This window comes from Rhynchophorus ferrugineus, unplaced genomic scaffold (assembly GCF_030347505.1).
Source record: "Rhynchophorus ferrugineus isolate W39M unplaced genomic scaffold, kcgeb_rfMv2 rfM2, whole genome shotgun sequence".
Lineage (NCBI taxonomy): Eukaryota > Metazoa > Arthropoda > Insecta > Coleoptera > Curculionidae > Rhynchophorus > Rhynchophorus ferrugineus.
In genome coordinates this window covers 74,953,518-74,977,282 of record NW_027472581.1, presented here as the reverse complement: position 1 = coordinate 74,977,282, position 23,765 = coordinate 74,953,518, and the positions used below count along the sequence as shown (strand labels likewise).

At 30.1% G+C, this 23,765-nt stretch overlaps 1 protein-coding gene across 1 annotated transcript in view; it reads right to left on the bottom strand.

Moving 5' to 3' along the window:
- LOC143190475 (voltage-dependent calcium channel subunit alpha-2/delta-3) overlaps positions 1-23,765 on the bottom strand; it is a 43,185-nt gene that overhangs the window by 7,817 nt on the left and 11,603 nt on the right. Inside the window, exons 2-17 of the mRNA XM_076394780.1 lie at positions 14,900-14,981; positions 14,732-14,842; positions 14,489-14,647; positions 13,806-14,070; positions 13,597-13,728; positions 12,078-12,340; positions 11,872-12,001; positions 7,806-7,985; positions 7,462-7,745; positions 5,035-5,118; positions 4,834-4,905; positions 4,651-4,725; positions 3,975-4,079; positions 1,807-1,878; positions 1,296-1,480; positions 1,158-1,237 (exon numbers count right to left, since the gene is read on the bottom strand). Of these exons, the coding sequence (XP_076250895.1) occupies positions 1,158-1,237; positions 1,296-1,480; positions 1,807-1,878; positions 3,975-4,079; positions 4,651-4,725; positions 4,834-4,905; positions 5,035-5,118; positions 7,462-7,745; positions 7,806-7,985; positions 11,872-12,001; positions 12,078-12,340; positions 13,597-13,728; positions 13,806-14,070; positions 14,489-14,647; positions 14,732-14,842; positions 14,900-14,926 (2,224 nt within the window). The 5' untranslated portion in view covers positions 14,927-14,981. The remainder of the gene's footprint in view (positions 1-1,157; positions 1,238-1,295; positions 1,481-1,806; positions 1,879-3,974; positions 4,080-4,650; positions 4,726-4,833; positions 4,906-5,034; positions 5,119-7,461; positions 7,746-7,805; positions 7,986-11,871; positions 12,002-12,077; positions 12,341-13,596; positions 13,729-13,805; positions 14,071-14,488; positions 14,648-14,731; positions 14,843-14,899; positions 14,982-23,765) is intronic.

Below are 23,765 nucleotides of genomic sequence, written 5' to 3'. Positions count from 1 at the left end.
AACCACTTACAGGATATTTTGAGGGAAAACATCGGGAGGGTTTTGATATTTATAAGACAAGGACTATAAGACCAATCCTATCTGGTATATTATTCTCCCGTTATTTTTTTAATAATTTAACGGACAAGGAAAAATCAAAGATTTCATCAACTGATCACTCAGCTGTGATAGGTGCTTATTTGAACAGGATTGTATTTATTTCTTGCCGACAAGTTTGCAATAAAATGAATATGGCAGTCCATCCATTATAGACGCTTGGTTAAGCTATTGAACGATAAAAGTAAAGTGAAATGATGGAACTTTAATTACCTAATTAATACTTTTTTAATGGAGTAGTAACAGCGTTTCGCTTAATCAAAGAGGGCATATTACAAAATTTAAGGTCATTTTAACACCATAAAACTCACATAGTCGGAATATGTTCTGGAAGTAGATCTTAGGCTAAGCCCCAATTAAAATTATTCAAATAAACTAATAATATTATACTAAAAAGCAAATTTAAATGTTAGAATTTCAAATCTTCGAATGGTCTAACAAAGCTGTAATTGTTTTAACATCATCTAAGTGACGTGTAAAGATTTTTTCTATTAATTTAATTTATTACACTTTCTAATCTCAATGGCTCTCATATAAATATACTTCTTAACAGTTATATGTTTTTATAACGAAGTTATATAGTGGTGAAGTAGTAAAAGAAGAAGTAGTTCATTCGATATTATGTCTACTGTTATTATTGGTGAAATGTGTTTAAATATGATATTAGAATTTCAAATCTTTGATAATATGATTCTCATTTCTTATATTTTAAAATTTTAGAAAATGTTAAAGTAATATGTTTAAAATTCTATGGAAACATTCATTAATCTGATAATATCTGAATCATATATATAAGTATTTTTTATAAAATCCTACACTTTTTTCTATCGGAGAAACAATATCTATACTCAAGTGAAACTCAAGTGAACTCAATTTATAAAAACTTAATAGAACCGATAGAAGAATGAATCTACACAGAAATGAGAAATAATAATAAATATTTGAAATTATATATATATATATATATATATATATATTCCTTTAAAGAAAATGTAATTTAATAAATAGAGAAATAGCATGCAACAGATGTCTTTTTAATATAAATAAACAATTTTACTTACTGTATGCTGGATGATAATAAGCATACTGTATTTTTCTATGACGATCCTGTATAACATGTGGACAATTACGGCAGTATGTCCTAAAAGAGAACTGATTTCAGACCTATTTGATCTTTATTAAGATATGAGGTCAGATACCAATCGGGATGCACGTCCCAGTATCTGTTGTTCAGAATAAAATCAGGATTCGGATCTTTTAAATTAGGAAGGTCGCTGGTTTTATTGGCCTTGACAAATCCATATTTTTCAGGCAGTACGATACATAAAGTGAACGGACCGATTTCTGTGAAGTAATAGTGTCTTGTCGCTCTTACTATTCTTTTCTGAAATTTAATATCAACAATTATGGAATATAAAATCTGTAATAGTAATTCCATATCAACATAAAGTATATGTATAAAATATGATAATGAAACACTTAATGTAATTACAAATTTAGAAATCACATTTATTAGATATAAACGTATGATTATATTGAAATTTGTAAAAATGATTGATATTTTATCATAAGTAGATATTTTGCTTTACTGGCATGCAGAATTATTTGTTGGATGGATATCACTAATATATACTAACATAGGTGGTAAGTTCAATTAAGGAATATCGAAATAATATTAATTTACTTTAAAAAATGGTTAATTCTACTCACCATGTCATCTAAGGTGTATTTTATCTTCAATTTCGCTTCTTTGCCCTGCCTTTTAAGCATTTGCTCTCTAAGCTAAAAACATAAGAATATTGCTTAAAAAAATATAAATATACAATGGCGTCTAAAAAAGAGAAAGTTTCTCGGTTTGTTAATGAAAGCTTGCAATTTTCAGCTCAAAAAGGGCTTTTATTTTTTTATATAATCTCCCTAATCTAACTGCAATGCATTTCGTTTGGTTTTTCATCAGTATTCCATCCTGGAAGAGTCAGGAAAGCTGTGAAAATATGCATGTACGGGCATTCGAAATCTTTACTTAATGCTTAAGGCCTTCCAAAAATATATTTGACCATTTAAGTAAAAAAAAAATTTCAGCAACATAATGTATATCATCCTGGTTTTTTGTTACTGCAGTTATTCTGCCTTTTTCAAGGTAGTCAATTAACAAGCTCTATTTCAATCCCAAATAGGATCGAATTTGCTTTCATTGGCGCTGAACTACCGGCTTCCATCCACTGCATCGTTTCTGGTTTGTAGTAGTGGATCCATATCTCATTCATTAAAAGTCATTCGTTCACATAGTCGGTACTATTGATACCAAAATATATTCCAAAATCGTTTTCGCATTTGTTTTAGTCGGCACACCTTTAGGTAGAGATTTGGCATCTTTGACTTTTTGTATAAGCTGTTTAGTTGAAGCTCTTTTATTCAGCTTCATTCTATTATCGACCAACACGGTATCATTTTCTATGGTTCCAGTATGTTTGCGATTTTTAGTTGTACCTTCCCCATAGACTTTTGTCAACTTTAGATGAATTTATGTAGGGATCGTTCCACATAAAATGAATAATTTTTTAATCATACGATATTCGAGTATATTAAATATAACAAAAAAGCCCACAAGACGACTATTGTAAAAAATCCTATAAATACATTACTTAAAACAACAAATATGCAACAACAGCATTATATAGTGATTTAAATTAAATATATGAAATGTATGTTAAATATAATAGAATTAGTAGGTCAATAATAATAATAGGTAGTAATAACAATGATTGATGGTGTATTCTATTATAGAAGATCATATTTAACATCGTGAGAACTCTTTCTAATATTTCCCTTAGCTATTTGCCTATTACTTCATCAATCTAGTAACAAAATCCATCAACCGTTAACCAACGGCATCAACCTTTACCTCTTTACATCATCTTTTCATTAAAGCTTCTTTGGAGCTAACATTTCTAGAACAGGGTGCTACCCACTTTCGAAATGTCATTTAGAAAACTCACTTCATATTTCATATTTAAGAGTCTAGTAGTCAAGATCAGACTATCCATTAACTTTTCATACATGTCACGCTAGGCGGTCAGGTGTTTGCATCAAGAACTAGAAATCACTACTACCAAGGAAGAGATTAGCAGGTTCACTAAGAATCATGAAACCAGGCTACACTTTCATGACATCCAATGATTTCTTCAACAACTAAATTTACATGGTAAAGAAAAAAAAATGAATTTGTTTAATAACATGCGAGTGAAATATGTATAAAGTGAGAGTTTTAATATAGAATTAATCTATTTTAAGAAAAAGTATCAAATACCGCAAAAACATTTTAAGGGCAAGGATTATGAATCCTAAAGGTTTATATGTAATCGTCCCAGAAAACATAAACAAGATTCGCTGCCTAGATAATTGTAATATTGAAATTTCCATCAACTAAATAGGAGGATATTTACCATTGGGAAGAAGTAACTGTTTCTACCTACATTAATAAGCGTGGACAATTCTTAACTTTGGCGATGGTTTATGTCAACATCTATGCCTTAAAAAAGGAAAAATCTTCACAATATAGAACTATGTATTTTCCAATTCAATCATATGTTGGAAGCCAAATTCTTCATATAATAGCTTAAAGAATCACTTGGTGTCATTTATTCTACAGTAAAAGACTCTAGAAATAAAATTGATTCACTGATAGCTATTTTCGATAGCACATCCATAAATAGGTTGAAGTAGAAACGTTGTTTATATCCCATCTCAGTTTACTTAAAGTACTAAGTGTTAAGCACTGGTATAAAAGATCGCCAAAAATATTATGATGTTTTATTTAATTATGTTATTTATAATCTTAACATTAATATTATTTCATAAATATATTTGCTCCTTACCTTTACTATAGCTTCACCAAATATACGAGGCTCATTTTCGTCATCAAGAATTTCTGTTTCTAATATATCCACTCTGTTAAAAGTTGGCTTCAATATATATTCAAACTAAAAATGAAGGATATAGAAATTCCAAAAATTCTATCATTAATGAGCTTATATTTAAAAAATCAAAAACATATTTTATTCCTTTACACTTTCCTTTTTTTAACCAACCAAAAAAAAATTCGAGAAATAATCAAATTTAACAAATATTTATTTTATTTATAATTATGCACCTCATCGATTAACTGAAAATATGTAATTCCAAACTAAATCGGTAATTATAGTTTCCATAAGAAGATTGAGCTATTAAGTGATAATTGAATTAATGATCTTGACTTCAAGAAAAGTGATAGCTTTTTTTGTTCATTGTGTAAAATCCATCAGTTATCTCCAAACCTGTTGCGTTATAAAGGTTTTTATAAAGCTATTGATAAAAAAGCAAAAATATTTTTGCAGTAATTATCTGACAAAAATGCGGAAAATATCTGGAATAGATTATTAGACCGAAAATGAAGGTCCTTAAGATTATACGTCACCCTTTTCTTCGCTTTTTTAAAGCTTGTGCTAATTTTTCTAACCATTCAGTTTATTTCATAATATTTACTAGCCATTATTAATTCAGTTAAATACTAACTTCAGTTCGGTGTTCAGGATGCATCAGAATGTATCCGTTGTTCGTTATAATGAAGGCATAACCATTAACGCCAATCTAAAACAAATTAGTTATGTTTAATAGCTTTGGTTAATCAAACGGCAATATCTGAAAATCACCTATAACTGAACGTACTCTATATTTACTACTACTATTGATTCTCACCGTTTCATGTGGAATCCTTGTTCTGAATAACTTTATAGGCACGTCCAACCCAGCCACTCCAATTAAATTATACTAAAATCAAATTTAACTCAGTTTATACATCATGTGTAATTCTAAAGTTAACTTTTGATTAAAATTGGTGATAATTGGGTAATTTCCTATTATTTGTAATAAGATTATTAATGACAAAATAAAACTTGCCTCATCATCCCGTCGACCATATACTGGAAGTGAAACCGTTGTCATGTAATTATAATGTTCCTTCTCTTCGTATTTTTCAAATTCCTAAAATAAATTACATACATTTGCATCTAATAAACATAGTTAAAATTTTAATTTATTATACAGACATTCAATGAGACCAAGAAAATAATAATTATAAAAACGAAATGACAAAATAATAATCCATTCAATAACAACAACACTTGATTATCGGAGATTAGAAGAAAGAAATATTCAATTTATTACATAATTATAACCTAAGTAAAGAGTTGTTTAAAAAATGTATCAGTTTTATATTATTTTAAGTGTAACTAACGATATGTAGTAACTCAATAACTGAAGTAAAATGATGAAGTATTAGGTGGTTTTATGTATTCCTGTCATTTTTTAACTTTAAAAGGGCATTTATTAAGAAAAAGTGGGACAATATTTATTAATCATTATTTTCCATCATTTCCTACAACTTTTTTATATCTTTCTGGCAACACATGAATTCATGGATTCCGTGTTCAGAGAATAATGCTGATTTAGCAGTAATCCTATTATGGATTCATTTTTTCGATTTCAGTCACATCTTCAGAAATTCGAAACCGTTTGTCACCCAAGACATGCTGTAGTCAACGAACAAGTGATAATCAAAAGGCGCTACGTTTGGTGAGCACGTGGGATGCACTAGAACTTCCCATTCGAGCTGAAACTGTGTATTCTTCACAACCGTCTTTACTTTGCATTTGTTACTCGCTGTTACTATTTTTTTGTAGCAATATATCTTGCTGCACACTACACTACATACACAGCAAAGGTTTAAGGTTATGAATATTTCGTTTCGATGTCCATGTGAATGATTCTTCTGATCTAAATCATGACTTTTTGCGCTTAAAACTATCGCAGTAGATCCACCTTTCATCGCTAGCTACAATACGCCACAAAAAATCTTTTTTTCCTGGAAAGCAACGAAACCTCAACATTTTCACAAAATTTGTGTGGTAGCCATTTTGCCTCCACTAGTATCTTTTCCATTGCAGATTGCAAACTGTCGGGAAGTTCTTTGAGAGTTTTAGTTGGGTTTTCTTCAATAAGTTTATTTTTTGATTCTCTAGGTCGTTCTTTGTCACCGATATCAATATCATATCGACTTTTAAGTTGTTAAAACTAAAACCAATAATTGGAATATAATGGAGCAGGGTCTACATAATTTCGATGAATATTTCATGAACTTCGGAAACACATTTCTTCAAAACAACCAATAAAATTAATGCATACGAAAAAGAAGATTTGAGCCTTCTATGATTATCTGATGGAATACAATGAATAACTTAGTAATGTTAAATAGTAAACTGTTGTTTTATGTAACATACTGACAAAATCATTGAAAATAATAGTTAGGTTAGTTGGTTGAACAATTGTTTACATTGATACTTGCATTTCTACTGTTACATATAGCTGATAAAATGCATGCTACCACGTAATATAATATTTTGAAGCGTTATAGTTACTCCATAATATAATATAATAGGCAAGTAATATATCACAAGGAAATCTATTATGCCCTATGATGCCCATGACGATTGAATAATTTAATGTATTTAAAATATTGTACTTAGACTGGTCAAATACCCAGACTGTGAAAATAAAAAAAATATATGATGAAAATATAATATTTGTAATAAAATCATGTGATTCCGGCTTGGTTGGCGTAGTAGTAAAAGCAACAGGGCGGTCCACCTACTGTTGTGATAGTCGCGGGTTCAAATCCTGCTGGGGTATAAATGCTGGGTCGTAAATTTATATTTGTGGTTGTTTAAAATAAAATTATCCTAGGCAAGAGTGTAAAATCCGATAAGGAAAATGATTCCAGTCACGGCAGCATCCAGGGTAAGACCGGATGTCTTCTGGGATAATTTCTAAGTTGGTCACTCGCCAGTCGGTAGGCTTAATACCGAGGACAGTGGTTCGGAGCCCACATTAAACTGTAGGTACAGTCCAGATAAACCCACGTTTGTAAAAAGGGGAGTTTAAAACATATAAAAAATCATGTGACCACTAAGTTATCAATAAAATAATAGATAAAATTAGTTTGATATCTATTAATAAGGACTATTAATGGTAATAATGTACATATTTGATGTACTAGATGTATTTTTACAATGAACGTAAAATTTTAAATATTGTTCATTGTTTTCTATGAACCCCCCATAAAAATATAAATGCTATCACAAAATAAAGTTGCAGAATTCGAGACTTAGACTACTACATTAATTAGACATTTACGCATATCGTTCAGTATACTTTTCCTTTTCAGAATTGTTTTAAAAAACACAAAATATATTTAATATAAATGTAATGTTAATCTCGAAGAAAAATTCTGTAAAAATTAAGCCATGCACCCTATATATATGATCATACGTGGGATTCTTGAAGCAACATATGACTCTGGCTTTTATGCTTTAATTGCAATCGATCAACTCTTCTTTTAGAATGATCCAAAAATACTTCTCGCTGTCTGATCCCTTCGAATTTAGTCCAAAGCCAATTCGATAGACGTCTGTCGGCCAAATCTACGTACAAGTAACTCCAAATGGGAACCTGTTTGTTATGAATATCAAAATTGATAGGCCTAGACATAACCGGAAGATACTGCAGGATCTTTTCTCGGATATCCGATTTCAATGTCATGTTTACGTAATATCCTAAAATAAATACCTCTCAAACCTAAATGTCTACTTTACTGAATTTATTAATTAGTTTACCCATATTCGAGCAGGCTATAAATTCCATATGTTTCTCATCATCTCTATCCGTACTAAGCAAGTATGTAAAAATTCTGACTGGAAAGTCTTTCTGCCAATTTGATCTATTGAATATATTAATGTCGTATTCATAATCAATTCCTTCGGTTATAAGCATAATAGCTTGATTGCAATTAGAACCTAAAATTAAATTGTTATTTATTCTAGTAAATGTCACCAGTTAGTATTTAATAGCAATTAATAAGTGATAATCCTTAATTTATAAATAAGAACATAAAAAAAATATGAAAACCTAAAGTTTAACGTATTACACAATTTAAAGGTTTGGAATTACGTTTTTACTTTTTTCCTTAAAATTGTACTACTTATCTTAGATAATTGCCAGAAAATGGCGCAATTTTTCAATATTCAATTTGTTTTGTTCAAATCAACATACTACACTTCCAGAAGATTTCAAATCAAACAAGTCTACAAGTCAGAGGATTTAAAAAGCTTCAATATACTGGTACCAAGTAGCATTGGCTAACAGCACAACTTGAATAGATTATTTTAGTTAAAAAGGTTTATTTCGAATACATGTAATTGAATATATGGACTTTTGATTGAACGTTCGCAAAATCATCAAAAACATGCTTTATTCTACACCATAGCATTAGCTAACAGCAAAACTTGAATAGATTATTTTAGTTAAAAAGGTTTATTTCGAATACATGTAATTGAATATATGGACTTTTGATTGAACGTTCGCAAAATCATCAAAAACATGCTTTATTCTACACCATAGCATTAGCTAACAGCAAAACTTGAATAGATTATTTTAGTTAAAAAGGTTTATTTCGAATACATGTAATTGAATATATGGACTTTTGATTGAACGTTCGCAAAATCATCAAAAACATGCTTTATTCTACACCATAGCATTAGCTAACAGCAAAACTTGAATAGATTATTTTAGTTAAAAAGGTTTATTTCGAATACATGTAATTGAATATATGGACTTTTGATTGAACGTTCGCAAAATCATCAAAAACATGCTTTATTCTACACCATAGCATTAGCTAACAGCAAAACTTGAATAGATTATTTTAGTTAAAAATGTTTATTTCGAATACATTTAATTGAATATATGGACTTTTGATTGAATGTTCGCAAAATCATCAAAAACATGCTTTATTCTACACCAATATCCTCAACATACGGAAACATATTTTTTAAATTACTTGATGCTGAATGTAAATGAAAATCCAAATTATGAATAGTAAGTTCTTAACAATATGGCCTCACTCACTTCTCGCTAAAAAGCATTTGAATTTTAAAGAATTGAAAATTAATTATTGCAATATCTATCCAGTTCGACAGATTTAGAACCCTTTGACTTGACATCGAGTCGATATCGGCAGTTTTTCTAGTACTACAAGAACAGGGGTATTAAAGTTTAGGAAGATTATGTTGAATATTAAAATGTATTGGTAATGTATTTAAAATTATAGAATTGTGTTTTTTGTCCAACTTATTGAACCCATTTAGCATATTATTATTGGACATATCAATGTAATGAATTCAGTACATTAACACAAATACATATTGTTCCGGAAGCTCTTCGCAAAACACATTAAGTAAATTATTGAAGAAAAATAACTCATCTAGGCTCACTGATTTGGATTTAGATATATTCATTGATTGAGTAACAATGGTCACATTTGCTGATGATACTTATACAATGATACTCGCTACAAGTAATAACATTGAGGCAACTATAAATATATAGACACATTACAAAGAGCTGTGAATAATATTACAGAGTGAACTGTAAGAAATTGTGAATAAAGTCTGTTAAGGTTACACATTTGAATTTCACAAAAACAAGAAACATTTTAAGCAAACATTACTATAGACTATCCAAAGTTTTTTTTACATACGTCATCAAGATATATTGCCTACCACAATTTGTAAATTCGTTTTAGAATCAGACAATATTTTCCCTCTTATTTTATTCTAGTTAAAAAGAGACACAATGCTGTCTGATAAATTCGAACATACAACCGACCTAGCCTGTCAAAGTCGTCCGGTCGTCAAACGTTTGCAAAATTCTTCAAAACAATAGTGATAAAATATAAACCAGCAAACGTTATTTCAATGCTTTGCTCGTTTTGATACATTTCAAATAGCTGCTTATTATTATTCTGATTGAAAATTCCGAAGCCAGACAGAACACATTGCGTCTTTAATCAGTTACTTCGAACAGGGACGAGATAATGGTGGCCCCTTCTTGCCAGTATAATTTGTTAAAGAAGTTAGCATTTTACTGCTAAATATTACTTTGTTGCGATTTTTATTCAAACTATCTTTTAGCATGTTGCTGCTGCACTGAATATCAGTATGGACACGGTCACTGAAATATCTCAAAAAATGAAAAATATAATCTTAAATTCACCGAAAAAAAAACCGCCCTCATCGAAGTGACAAATCAAGATCAGCTTATTTTTAGCTCTATCAGAGATTAGATATATGAAATATATAAAAATAATGAGCAGTTTTTCAATACAAAAATAATTTAATACAATTATTTCAAAGGAAGCTATTAGTCTGAAAAGTAGTGAAGAGGTCCAATGGAACTTCCGGATATTGTTATTAAAAGAATAAAATTTTTAAAAGCATATAATAAAATGAAGGAAGACTTGTTATTTAAATGTATGTATTTAGATGAGACACGGATATTTCAGAATGGGATCAATATACCCAATGTATGATAATAAAAATAGTATTATGATAAGAAATTTTGATAGAAAAAGGTAAATGTTAGAAGAAAATTGATTAGATTTTATTGGTCATAACATTAATTAATAGTTTATTGCAGATATATTGTATTTCGCGCTGGAAACGGGAATGGTTAATAACACCTTTATTTTGTATGAACTCGATAAGACAGAATGAAGAAGAAATTGACAAATGATGGAATTGTGAGCAAATGTTAGATAGATTGGAAATTAACAGCTTACATATCCAGGAGACTTATTCAACTTGAATGAAACTTGAAACTCCGAATATGGTATAATTCAGTGCTGCCAATATCTAAGACGGGGTGATGATAATGATGATGATAATAATAATTAATATAGATAATTATAGGAAATCTTATTGCAGATTGGAAAAGATGTCTGTCCACAGATATGTGTGTAACTGTTCAGAATATACATGAGCATTTGGTTAAGATGTGTTAGCAGAGAAAGAATAGTAACAATTTTGCAGATATGGCAAATTCATTAAAGAGAATGCAGTGATTAAATATAGTTTTATCAAAAAACATGTATATGGGTATTAACAGAACAAACGAACGAGAAATATAATGATATCAAAATATCTTTACAAGGAAACACTGTACAGAAGGAGACAAGAATTAAAAAAGGTCAATATAATCTCTAATGAAAGTAAAATATATTACTCCGATATACGATTGTTAATTAGGTGGATTAGGCCTAAAAGGGATACAACTACAAACGAGCGTAGAACTCTAACTCATAGGCGGTATGGAAAATGAGTTCAATGTAAATATAATCAAACAACTATAATCTACAAACTATTATAAATGTGTACTTAATTATAGTTTTAAGTCCTTCGATAATATATGCATTGGATGTACTATAATGTTAAAATAAATTATAACTGATAACAGTATATTTATTTAATTATTTTATTTACTTTAGAATTTTGTTGTATGTCAATGCCAAACTGAACTAAAACTTAGAGTTGATACGTCAACATTGCGACGTTTTGACGTCACAAATTTAGATCACGCAAATACAAAATAACTTTGTATACATCCTATATGTGCGTGCCCCATGTGTTTTTAAATAAAACAAACTGGCACAAAAGGCAGGAACTTTACTTAATATTGAGGGGTAATAAAGTTTCACCTAATAACAAAACTCATTATTATCATTCGCATGACTAAAACATTTCAAAAAGACCTAGTGTCAAAATTTAAAATGTATTACCATGAATAAATATATACTAAATCAGACATTGTAGTCATTGTACCTAAACATCTAAATGAAAAACGGTTTACCTCTTCTAGTTTCCCGGAAATCTTTTAGAGTCTCAAATGCCTTTTCTATACCTAGGGTAATATTAGCCACGAACTCCAATTCGTACACCGGTAGATTTTCCCTTAATAACCTTAGATTTTCTTCATTAGCCTTCAAAATTAATCGGTAATTAATTAACCACGATTATGTTTTGATTATCTAAGTAATTTCTATGCAACTTTTTTACCTGAAAAAGTGTATCACTAAAACAATCGACCAAAGGCAACGTTGAATTTGAAAAAGTAAAAATATTCACAAAATCATTGTCGTTTAGTGTGTCCAATATATCATTCACTATCTGCAACGATAGAGCTCGTTTCTTCCCTTTCATGGATCCAGAACGATCTAATAATATAATGATATCCTTCGGAGAAGTCATTGCTTCAGTAAACCATGACCTCGTTCGAAAATCATACGTCTGATGATAACGTTCTTGAGACCATTTTACCGCTGTAACAATAAAAGTAAGGTATAAACGTTGAAATTTTAGAAAGGTAAATAATTCACAAATTTAAAATCCAAAGTACCGCTTTATAATTATATTATCCATATGTCTCACGTTAACTTGAAAGAAAAACATAGCACTGGTAGCAGAACTAATAGGCTAAACTATAGGAGCATTCATCTCAAGTTAAACCTATAGTTATTGAGAATAAAAAGATTGATACTAAATTTCAGAAATTTTAATTTGTGTTCAAATTTTTGTTTGCCATAACTTTTTTTTGCCAAACCACTATCTTTTAACTTATTGGCTGCATTTTTTATGAAAAAGTTTCCATCTGTGGGCGCAGCTCTGATCCCTCTAAATGAATCTGTTGTTGAGACTGGGGATGTGACTTCTCTTTAACCTCGAGTGCTGTTGTTTTCCTACTTTAGTCACAGCCAGTACCAATACTTTTGCATGTTTTGCAATATTCCTCTGATATTTTATGTTGTGCTGATTTAATCATGCATGTGCAATTGCATCTCTCCTTCATTGTTCTGATATTGAGAACCTGTGGCTCTTGGTTTGAGGAATATTGAGCCCTTTACTGTGCCCTATAGCAGAATATCATATATCTAGATTAACTTAATGATGGCCTTGTATGCTTCATTGCTTAAGCAGGAGTTGCAACCTGCCAATCAATGCAAATGGAGTTTGCTGTAATGAGTAAGTTAATGTACAAACCAAGTAAATTCGAACGGACAAGGTTCTCTTCACATTGTAACATGTAACATGAGTGAACTTTTTTGCTTTTTTTGGTTTGGTTTGCTTTTATTCTCCATTGGTTAAACCATTTAGCTATTTTATTTGGATGGTATTGAAGTTGGAATGAAGCATTTTTTGATCAGAACACTAACAGGACGGCAGTGTCGTTAGCGTAGATCGCAAAAAAACATAAATTGACAAAGTAAACTCATTTAAAGATCTGGGGATAGAAAATGAAAGTAACAGAAACTAGTTAAACAAAATGAATATCAGAAATGAAAAATGTATGACTTGTACACGAATAGTGAATTTATTGGCAAGAGTTATTTCATTATATTCCTAAGAAAACCAACTTATTTAGTGTTGCACATCTTTTATACCTGAGGTTTTAATTTTAGCTAATTATTAAAGGTTTCTCTCTCTCTCTCCATTTAACAGTAAATCTAGCATGTATTTAGTATACATTTTGAATAGAAATTGAAAAAATCGATATCCGGTGAAGAAAATATATGAATACCTGGGTAATGCCGCATAAATCCTAATGGACTAGCAAAGTATTGCCAAGTAAGTTCTTGATCTTTCAAAAAATTCTGTTTGAAAATTAAGTCCAATGGTTCCGACCATTTAATCCCACCTAATACAGATTTATCTGAAAAAATTATTGATTACTATCTATTTTTAAATATTTTTGGTTAAATTAAATGAAGTTAAAAATTAACTACTTGCCTCTTTCATAAATATTTGTAGCTACTTTGATGACACTAACGTTTAAATTAATTTTATCGCTAAATCTCACATCTTCCTCCATTGGTAAGTTCTGATACGACTCAGTACTTCTTACTAGGTCCATCAAGTTATCACAGTCACAAGAAAACTCTTCATTTTCGTAGGTTGTCCGTTTACCAAATAAATCTTTCAAGCGTTCTTTAGTAAAAATATTGTTGTGTAATTCTTTCAGATCTTTTTGATGACACCACCAATGACATTCCATCTGAAAATGATAAATTTCTAAAATGTTTATTATATCTCAGTTAAACAGATTTATAAATTTAAATATATATATATATATATATATATATATATATATATATATATATATATATATATATATATATATATATATATATATATATATATATATATATATAATCATTAGATGATATCAGGTCATGTCTATATAAGAAATACTGTTTTAACAAGCTATCCAGTGGATATACCTGTGCCAATCTTAGTGAAGCCAAATATTTTTGAAATTAATGGATTTTGTTTAGTTTCCTCGACAGATAGACGGACGACCCAAGCAACTCAAAGAGGTAACCAATGGTTTAAAATACTAGCGAATTATAGCTTTATAATATTAATTCATTTTATTCCTATTATTCATATTATTACTTATTAATTATTATTACCAGAAATACGTCCTCGGTTAACTCTTGAGTTCTCGTAAAGTTCTTGTCTGTGTGTTGAATTTCATCCGTATCGTAAAAAAAGTACTTCAGAGAATCCGACTGGTATTTTTTGTCAGTGTTTCGGTAGTATGATAAAAATTCAGCATAATCTGCTATTTTCTAAAAATAAAACATATTAAATTAAAATATGAATGTGTTTTCTCTAATTTATTGCTATCTATTTATAGTTAAAGGGATACTTACCTTAACAGCATCAATTTTATCTTGCATAAATGTTCTAATACGGTTGGCAACAGTTTCTATTAGTGAAATCCCATTAATGGTATATAAATGATTTTCAAGACTTTTAAAACTCTAAAAAGAAATTTAGAAAAGGCTTGAGGAAACGGTAAGGACTTTAAAAAATTATACCTTTCTAACTTCATCTTCTCTGGACATAGTTACGCTTAAATCCGTCAGACGTTCACCTATTTCGTTCGACCATATTTCTACACTATTATACAAAAATAAATCACAAATAATATTTACGGAATGAAAGTATATTACCACAAAACAAAAGTCTATGCCACCAAGAAAAACAAGACACCTTTTGAATTATGACGAAAATATGACGAAAAATGACCCAAGAAGGTGATTAATTTTACTTCCAATTTTCTAACAATTAAATAAAAAATTAACATAATTATCTAATTAACTAGCGACCCGCCCCGGCTTCGCACGGGTGCAATGCTGATACTAAATTAAATACACTACAGAAAAAATATGAACGTTGTATATAAAAACATAGCGGCCCGCTCCGACTTTGCACGGGCATAAAATATATATGCCTATGTCACTCAATGAAAACATGATTAAAATCGATCCAGTATTTTTGGTTCATTCATTACTGCCCTTGGTCTGCACGCATTAAATTTGGAGTAAAACAATTCCTCTTCCCCTATACTTACTATGAAGATTTCCTGCTATCTTTGGAATATCTAAATTCATACAATTTTTATTACATTGCACATTTTTAAACGCAAATTTTAAATTTGTAATATCTCCGAAAATATTTGTTTAATTTACATGCTATAAGGAACCATATTGATCTATATTAATTGCACACTGTATTTAAGGTACTTAATTCGATAAGGATTAATGCCGTATTGCTTAAAATAGCTTTGTAAATAAGCCATTTTCTCACGTAAAAAGTAAACAATAAAAATGGTTAATGTGGGTTATCCCTAAAAGATAAACATATACCATCGCGGACTTTTTTGTAGACCTTTTTATGGTGTACAATACTGTAGTACATTAATTTGATCTCGTAGGGTTAGGCAGCGTTTTTGCTAATTGCTAAATAAGCCTAAAAAAATTAGCAATGTTGCCTTAGTATATTATGCATGTATTATATATATAAACCTTCCTTGAATCACTCTATCTATTGAAAAAAACCGCATCAAAATCCGTTGCGTAGTTTTAAAGATTTAAGCGCACATAGGGATATAGGGACAGAAAAGGCGACTTTGTTTTATACTATGTAGTGATTATTAAAAAATGTATACAATACATGCATAAGGGTTTAGTCCAGTTAATCTTTTACGCTTTTTTAGACTAAATGTGAGCTTGAATTAACGACGGAGATCACTGACTAACCTATATTCTATAATATATTAAAATTATCTTATTTTAATAACTATGTACTGTATAATATTCCCTAAAAAGGGATTCTTTGGCATGTAAATATAGTCTTATGCATGTAATGCTCATCATCTACTGAATCATGTAAATTTTGAAAGTTGAGACTAGACTATTAGAAGACTAGAAGTATTGCCCGGACTAGTGGCCAATCCGTAGTTACAGACTCCTAAACGGCACAGCACAAAACAAGTATATTACTCAAGTATACATACAATTGATGCTTTTCCCTGCTGAGCCGCTTTTGAATTTTCTTCGTATGAATATAATTTGGACATTAACATCATTAACATTAACAAATATACAACAAATCTGAGCTCTCTGGCATTTCAGAAGACATCCATACAACTACCTAAATCCCCTATATGGGTAGGGAGTGTAATGCATTATAGTTTTCATAATAAGCTATTCAAACTAATCTTTGTTTCTACTAGTCTATCTTTTGAGATATTTCCCTCAATAGCCATTCTAAAATAGTTGACTTATATGGCTCGACTCTTGAAAATCTCTGCAGAACATTGATAATACCATTTGTTCACATTCACTAGTGGGTAGTAGCTTTAATGAGGCATGTTAGAGGAGGATAGTAAGTTTTGGAGCATCAAGGAAGGCATGCTTTCTCCTACTAACTATCTAGGATATAAATGCATACAAACAAAGCTGAACAGATTACTACTTGGACAGTACTAATTACTTACTCCTTCCTCATATATTAAACTGAAATATTTCTACATCTGTACTGTAACGAACCTATGTCTATTTCGTACTGATTTTTAACTAATTGCCGCAACTTATTAACTATTAAAAGCATATATGGATTCATTCTGATTCACTGGAGAGTGTTTGGTTACCACAAAATTATTATAATATAAATTATTTTATTTCTCCAAATTTAACTGTATTTTGTATTGGCTTTTGTTATAATCTATACACAACTTTATTTATTTAATTAATTATGTATCAATTAATTTCAATTAAATTATTCATTTATTAGTTTGTTATGTTTTATGTCAGTTTTTACACCTTCTACACCATACTGTTCAATCAATTAATCGTTAATATCTTATTATGAATGTTTGTTTTCGTTTAGAACGTGTAATATACAGAAACTCTAGCTTCCTAATTTTTTGTGTATATTTCTTAGTTTTACATACACAGTTTCCAACAAATGCTAACGCGTTTGAGATATTTTAAGCCACAATATCCATCAATCAATCAATCCATTATAACAGATTATCGCCAGGCTCAAAAAAATGTCATTTTAGATAATTACAGATAAAACGATACCAAATGAGGTTACAGAAATTCAAGAGTTTTGGATTGAAAAAGCTAAAGACAATTCAGTAAATGGCAAAGTAAACATCTATAAAAAACAGTATAAAGGATTTTTAACGAATGGTAGTTTGACCGGGAAAATTATGTGGTTGATCATATATTCCAAGGAAAATGACATTCAAAAAAGAAGCAAAATTAATTTTTTTGAAAGAATATTAATGAAAAAACAGAAATCGGTTATTGATAAAGTGATTCTAAACCATCACTTTTATTTATTAAAATCCACATTAACTCCAGATGATGTATACTTTGAATACATTCAAGTTTCATTTCATTGTATAAACGAACAAATGTCTGGTTTATACAAAAAATGGTGAAATTATGTTTGACGATCGAGAAAATTAAGTTTTAAAAGAGTTATTCATTGATCACTCACTTAATATTAACAGAATCACTCAAGTTTTAATATGTTATATTATAAAATGAAGGAAACTAATTTCTAATATTTTTATAATATAATTAGTGGTCCGTTCTTTTACTACAATATCATTACGGCCATGTGATGATATAAAAATGTTATAGTGAGTACAAATATTTTGAAAACTTGTACCTATCATTAAATACACAAAATAAAAGGCAACTTTGAAAAGTCGCATAAGAAAATTACATGTATCTGAGAGATAGAAAACCGCTAAAATCAATAATAAAGAGACGCTTTGGCGCCAAGAATCCAGGCAGCATCAGCGGTCCGGTCTGACGAACCAGAACATTAAGAATTACGCGAAAACACCCGTCTAATTATATTTTATTATTTCATACTAATTTATAAAATGATATGTTATGCTATTGTATATATCTATCACCTATACTAAACTACATTACTGTTTTTTTATTAATAATTACAGAAATTACTTACAGTTCTAAAGTTTCATTTTGAATGCTTTTAATAGTTTCTTCAATTTTTTTCGGATCTGCTGTTATTCTCTGGCTATATCCTCTTAAATGGATAATTATTATCACCAAAACTACGTGTCTGAACATTATAAAATGGTGTTATGTTATGCAGTCAATGGGGATGCAAACTTCCAAAAACTATACAAGATATTTTACAGTGGGCACTCTCGACAAGGCTTGCGCATGCCGGAGAATATAAGACATGCCATACAAATAAACATCTTAGATGAATTATCTTTAACATTAATTGGCAGTGCTCTCGAAAAAAGGAGGATACGCGCCATGATGTTATTAAGGGAAACGATATGTTAGACGGATTAGTACAGTACTAAAAATTATTGATTATAATTAATAATATATACATATACTTCAAATACTATTACAAATACAAACTATTACAGAATTTACATTATAAGATTTGCACTGAGTAATGAATGAATAATTTATTAATTTTATGTTTGCTTTGTTACATTAGAACTTTATTTATATTGTTATATATTACTCTTTCCTAGAACAATAACTAATACATAGTAATAATTGAATGTACAATATTTAAAAGTTCTCGCTTCTTTTTTCAATTTTTGGCCTTTTTTCAGTCATCATTCATCTGTAGCCGGAAGTCGAGGTGAGCATCTGAGAAAATTCAACAATATTTTCGATATTTTTCACCATTACTGGTGACGATCGATTGCAATTGGCTATGATCTATAATCTTGATCCGTGTCCTTTTTAAAGCTATTCGTAGAGTCTTCTATTCAAAAGATTGATTTCGCTTTGGAAATCTGTAAGAAATTAGTTTGTCTTTCATTCGACAAACATATTCAAACTAACTGTAATCTGTATCTTTGGATTTGTTTCTCATGCTCTAATATAATCTTTGTAATTGTCCATTGTCTCATACATATAGAAGAACTGAAAAAATAAGTGTTCAAAAGAGCTAAATTTTGATTGTAATAGATATACTTTGAATTTTTATAGATAAGAGTTGTAATGGATATGCCTATAAATTAGTTTCAAAGTATTCTTTTAATTTAAATGTTTAGTGTGAAAAATCGGTACGATGTATTTTATTCAAAGTACTGCCCATCGATAGCTTCTACTTTTTCACATCTTTCAGGCAGTTTGCAGATTTCATCTCGAAAGAACGATTTACCTTTTGAGGCTATCCACGAATCAACCCATTTTTTGGCATCTTCATAAGAAGTGGGTTAACACTTCCGATTCCCATTATCGGTTATCCAGAACCAATATTCACAGTACAAATTCAAACATTTTCAAAGCACTGTAAAATATTTATGTTCAGACTTAAAAGAAAAGACACATGCTGAAAAATGAAGCCTGTAGTGAGGCAGTAACACCATTTTTCATAAATTAGAATAGGCTGATATTTTCTCTTTTTCACGCGCACCATCTTAGAGAAATCGAAGAAACAGTTTGATCGCTTTAGCTTATTACTTCAGCCAGGTACTTGAACCCCGGTAATTGTCCTAACAGGATTTTATTGAGATTAACAATAGTAAGGGACCCGACCGTTGTTAATATTTTGGTGTTTTTTTTTAAATAAATCTCAACCCATATGACACTATAAAACCAATTATAAACCTGAAGAATCAACTACTGTATCAACGAATATAGCCCTATAATTATAAAAGTTCATAACATCATATTGAATGTCACATATGTTTTATTATAATTGTCATTTTGTCATAATATTTTCACATAATTTACTCCACTGATAATAGGTTAATTGAAAATTGAAAACACATTTTTTGGCAAAATTATTATTTTTTATTCAACATAACTCCCTTCAAGCGTGATACACTGATTATAGCGACCCTCCAACATTTCGATACCATTTTTGTAGTACGATTTTTCCTTTGATTCAAAATAGGCCTCCATTTCGGCGATCACCTTTTCATTCGACGAAAATTTCTTCCCAGTACAACAGTAAATAGTAGCTGGGAGCCAGATCTGGAGAATACGGCGGATGAAGAAGCAATTCAACGCCCAATTCAGGGATGCTTGCCATCGTTTTCACTGACTTGTGACACGGTGCATTGTCTTGGTGAAGCAGCATTTTATTTTTTTTTAAATGCGGCCGTTTTTCGGCGATTTTGTCCTACAAACGGTCCAATAATGCTATGTAATAGTCTCTGCTGATGGTCCTTCCATTTTCAAAATAATCAATGAAAATTATTCCATGCGCATCCCAAAATACATACGTCATAACCTCGACAGCCGACTGTTGTGTTTTCCCACGCTTTGGAGCGGGTTCATTGTGTGCAGTCCACTTGGATGACTGTCGATTGAACTTCGGAGTGAAATGATGGAGCCACTTTTTATCCATTGTCACATATCGATGCAAAAGCTCGGATTTTTTAAGATTGATCATATTCAACACTGCTCCGAATCATCAACTCGTCGTTGTTTTTGGTCAAAAGTGAGCTGGCGCGGCACCCACTTTGCACAGAGCTTTCTCATACCCAAATATTCGTGAATGATATGATCTACACGTTCAGTTGATATCTTTTTGTCGGTAACAAGCACCTTTGGGCGTCTACTGCGTTCATCGTCTTCGGTGCTCATTTCACCACGTCTAAACTTAGCATACCAATCCTTGATGGTTGATTTTCCTGGGGCAGTGTCTGGAAACTGGGCATCAAGCCAACTTTTTGTTTCAACTGTATTTTTCCCCACAAAAAGCAATCTTTTATCAACGCGCGAAATTCCTTTTTATACATTTTTTTTCACAACAACAAAAGTTACTTCACTCAAAATGCTATAATTTACAAACTAATAATCCGGCAGCTGTCAAATTTATACACACATCTTTTGAGAGCTAGGACTAACTAAAAAAAACATATGGATTTAATTCTAGTAGCCCCATCTATGTGTCAGGCCGGGGATTTTTCAATTGACCTGCTATGTTAAAAATCAGTACAGAGTTGATCTTCTTAACGAAAACCGATTGAAGTGAATTTGACATATCAATTCGTACTGAATGCACCTAAACTTTGCAATAAAATAGCCAATGCAAGTCAAATACACTGCCAATCAAAATGTTATTCATAATAATTAGAGGTTATAAATCGGCAAACGTTATAAACTAAATGTCCAATTTGATGCGATAAAATTGTGTCGTACTGATGTCATACATTTTGATAACGTTGGATGTTTTATTGGATATAATACTATAGCTTCTAAAACTGTCTAAATTGAGGGCCACTGTATACAAAGAAAATAAGAGCAAATATTAATAAAAACAACAATTGCCCGCCATTTACATCTTATACATTCCTCCATAAACTGACAAAATTTTATCTACACAGTCACGATTGGGTCCAATCCCACTATAACTTGTCCAAGTCTTATTTGCATAATTGCTATTAATACTTTTCGAACAATTGACACAATAGTTATTACTGAATAATTTTTTATTGCGTTAATTTTCTTCTGTCCAGCGTTGTGCGCCATTCGTATGTTCCTGTTCCAAAGATTAACCTTTTGTCGATAACAAATATTTAATGGAAGTTTTTGTGTTCTTTGGGCAATAGCCTACTCCTCACCATCATTTTGGTTCTTCAAAACATGAATGATTTTCCTGGGGCAGTGTCTGGAAACTGGGCATCAAGCCAAGTTTTGTTTCAACTGTATTTTTCCCTACAAAAAGCAATATTTTATTAACACGCGAAATTCCTTTTTATCCATGTTTTACAATAACAAAGGTTGCTTCACTCAAAATGCTATAATTCACAAACTAATGATCAGACAACTGTCAAATTTATACACGCATCTTCTGAGGATTAGAGCAAACTAAAAAACATATGGATTGCCATGCCATCTATGTGTCAGGCCGGGGACTTTTCAATTGACCCGTTAGCACAATATCAGCTTGATCTGAATACTATTCATTTCTCATAGGATGATTTTTCATAATCAATAAATTTTATAGCCTTGAATGATTCAAAAAGTCTTCTACGAAGTGAACATTATAGCTTTCAGTTATATTTAATTTTAAATAAACTTAAACCATGCTCTTGAATCGACTCTCTAATCCTCAGAATACGATATTCGTATAAGACCTTCTTAATTTTATTTATATTTCTGTTTTTCATAACACTTTAATGTTAGTTAGAAAGAGAAGAAATTTAGAGGATTTACTGAATTGACTGAACTAGAACTTCTTAGCTTTTGTAGAATTCTTTATACCATTCACAGTACTATGATCAGAAAAATAGTAAATCGTGCAGTTGTTCATTATGATTATTAGCGATTTTAAAGTTTTTTCAGCAGCCCTACTGGCCTGACTTAGTTGCTTCGGACGTTCATTGTTAGCATAAATGTATTATATCAGAAAAGGATTAGTGACAAGGCGGACTAGACTCATAGCTCAGAAAATTGTGTGGTGTTTATAGCGATGAGTTTAATAATCTAAATAAACGCTAGTATCACAAATAATTTGCTTGTTTTCGTTTGAGAAAATTCCATGTTAAAAATGAACTTCGCCCTGGCCTACCGATATTAAAAAAAAATGATATCATTTTCTGAATAAAAATCCAGTGTTTTTGGCTACTTTATAAGACTGAAAGTACAATGTAAAGAGACTATGAATATTAATAATAATTATATTACTTGCACTATTAAATAAACCAGCAACTATCTAGTAAATTTTAAGGAGTATTAATTTTTCGTCAAATGAACCATCATTTAAATATCATTAAGGAAGAAGTTTCCAGTTAATTATAAATAAATAATATACTCTTCTTTTATTCAAAACTCCGCTTACCTCTATTTCGTAAAAATTATTATTGGAATGCAAATGCAAATTATTATGATAGCTAAGATTTATAAACTAAAATATAATTTTTGCTAGTTAAAAACACTGTATTTATTATTAATATTCAAATTTTCTAGTCAAAATTTCTTGTTAATATTAAATATTTATTATATTATTTTTATACTAATATATTTTATTTAATAATATTCGCTTACAAATAAGTTATTATAATTAAACTATTAAAATATCCTATTACTATAATTCTTTCTATTTTAAATTCCTTTTATTACTTATTATTATTTTATGGAAAATACTTTAGATTATACTATATATAGAGGTGTATAAACACTTTCTGAATCCTTAATTCAACTTAACAAATGTTTTACCATATGTCGGATAATAAATGTTCAGTAATGTGCAGATTTCTCTTCTGATTGTACTTCTAACACCTGGTTACTCTTACTGAATAATTTCCATTTTTGCATTAATTTCTTGTATTTATTATATTATTGACGACAATAATTTCTTTTTTACGCATTGAACGCGTTTAAATTCTATATTCAGTTTTGATCAAAAGTTATTGAGTTCATTATC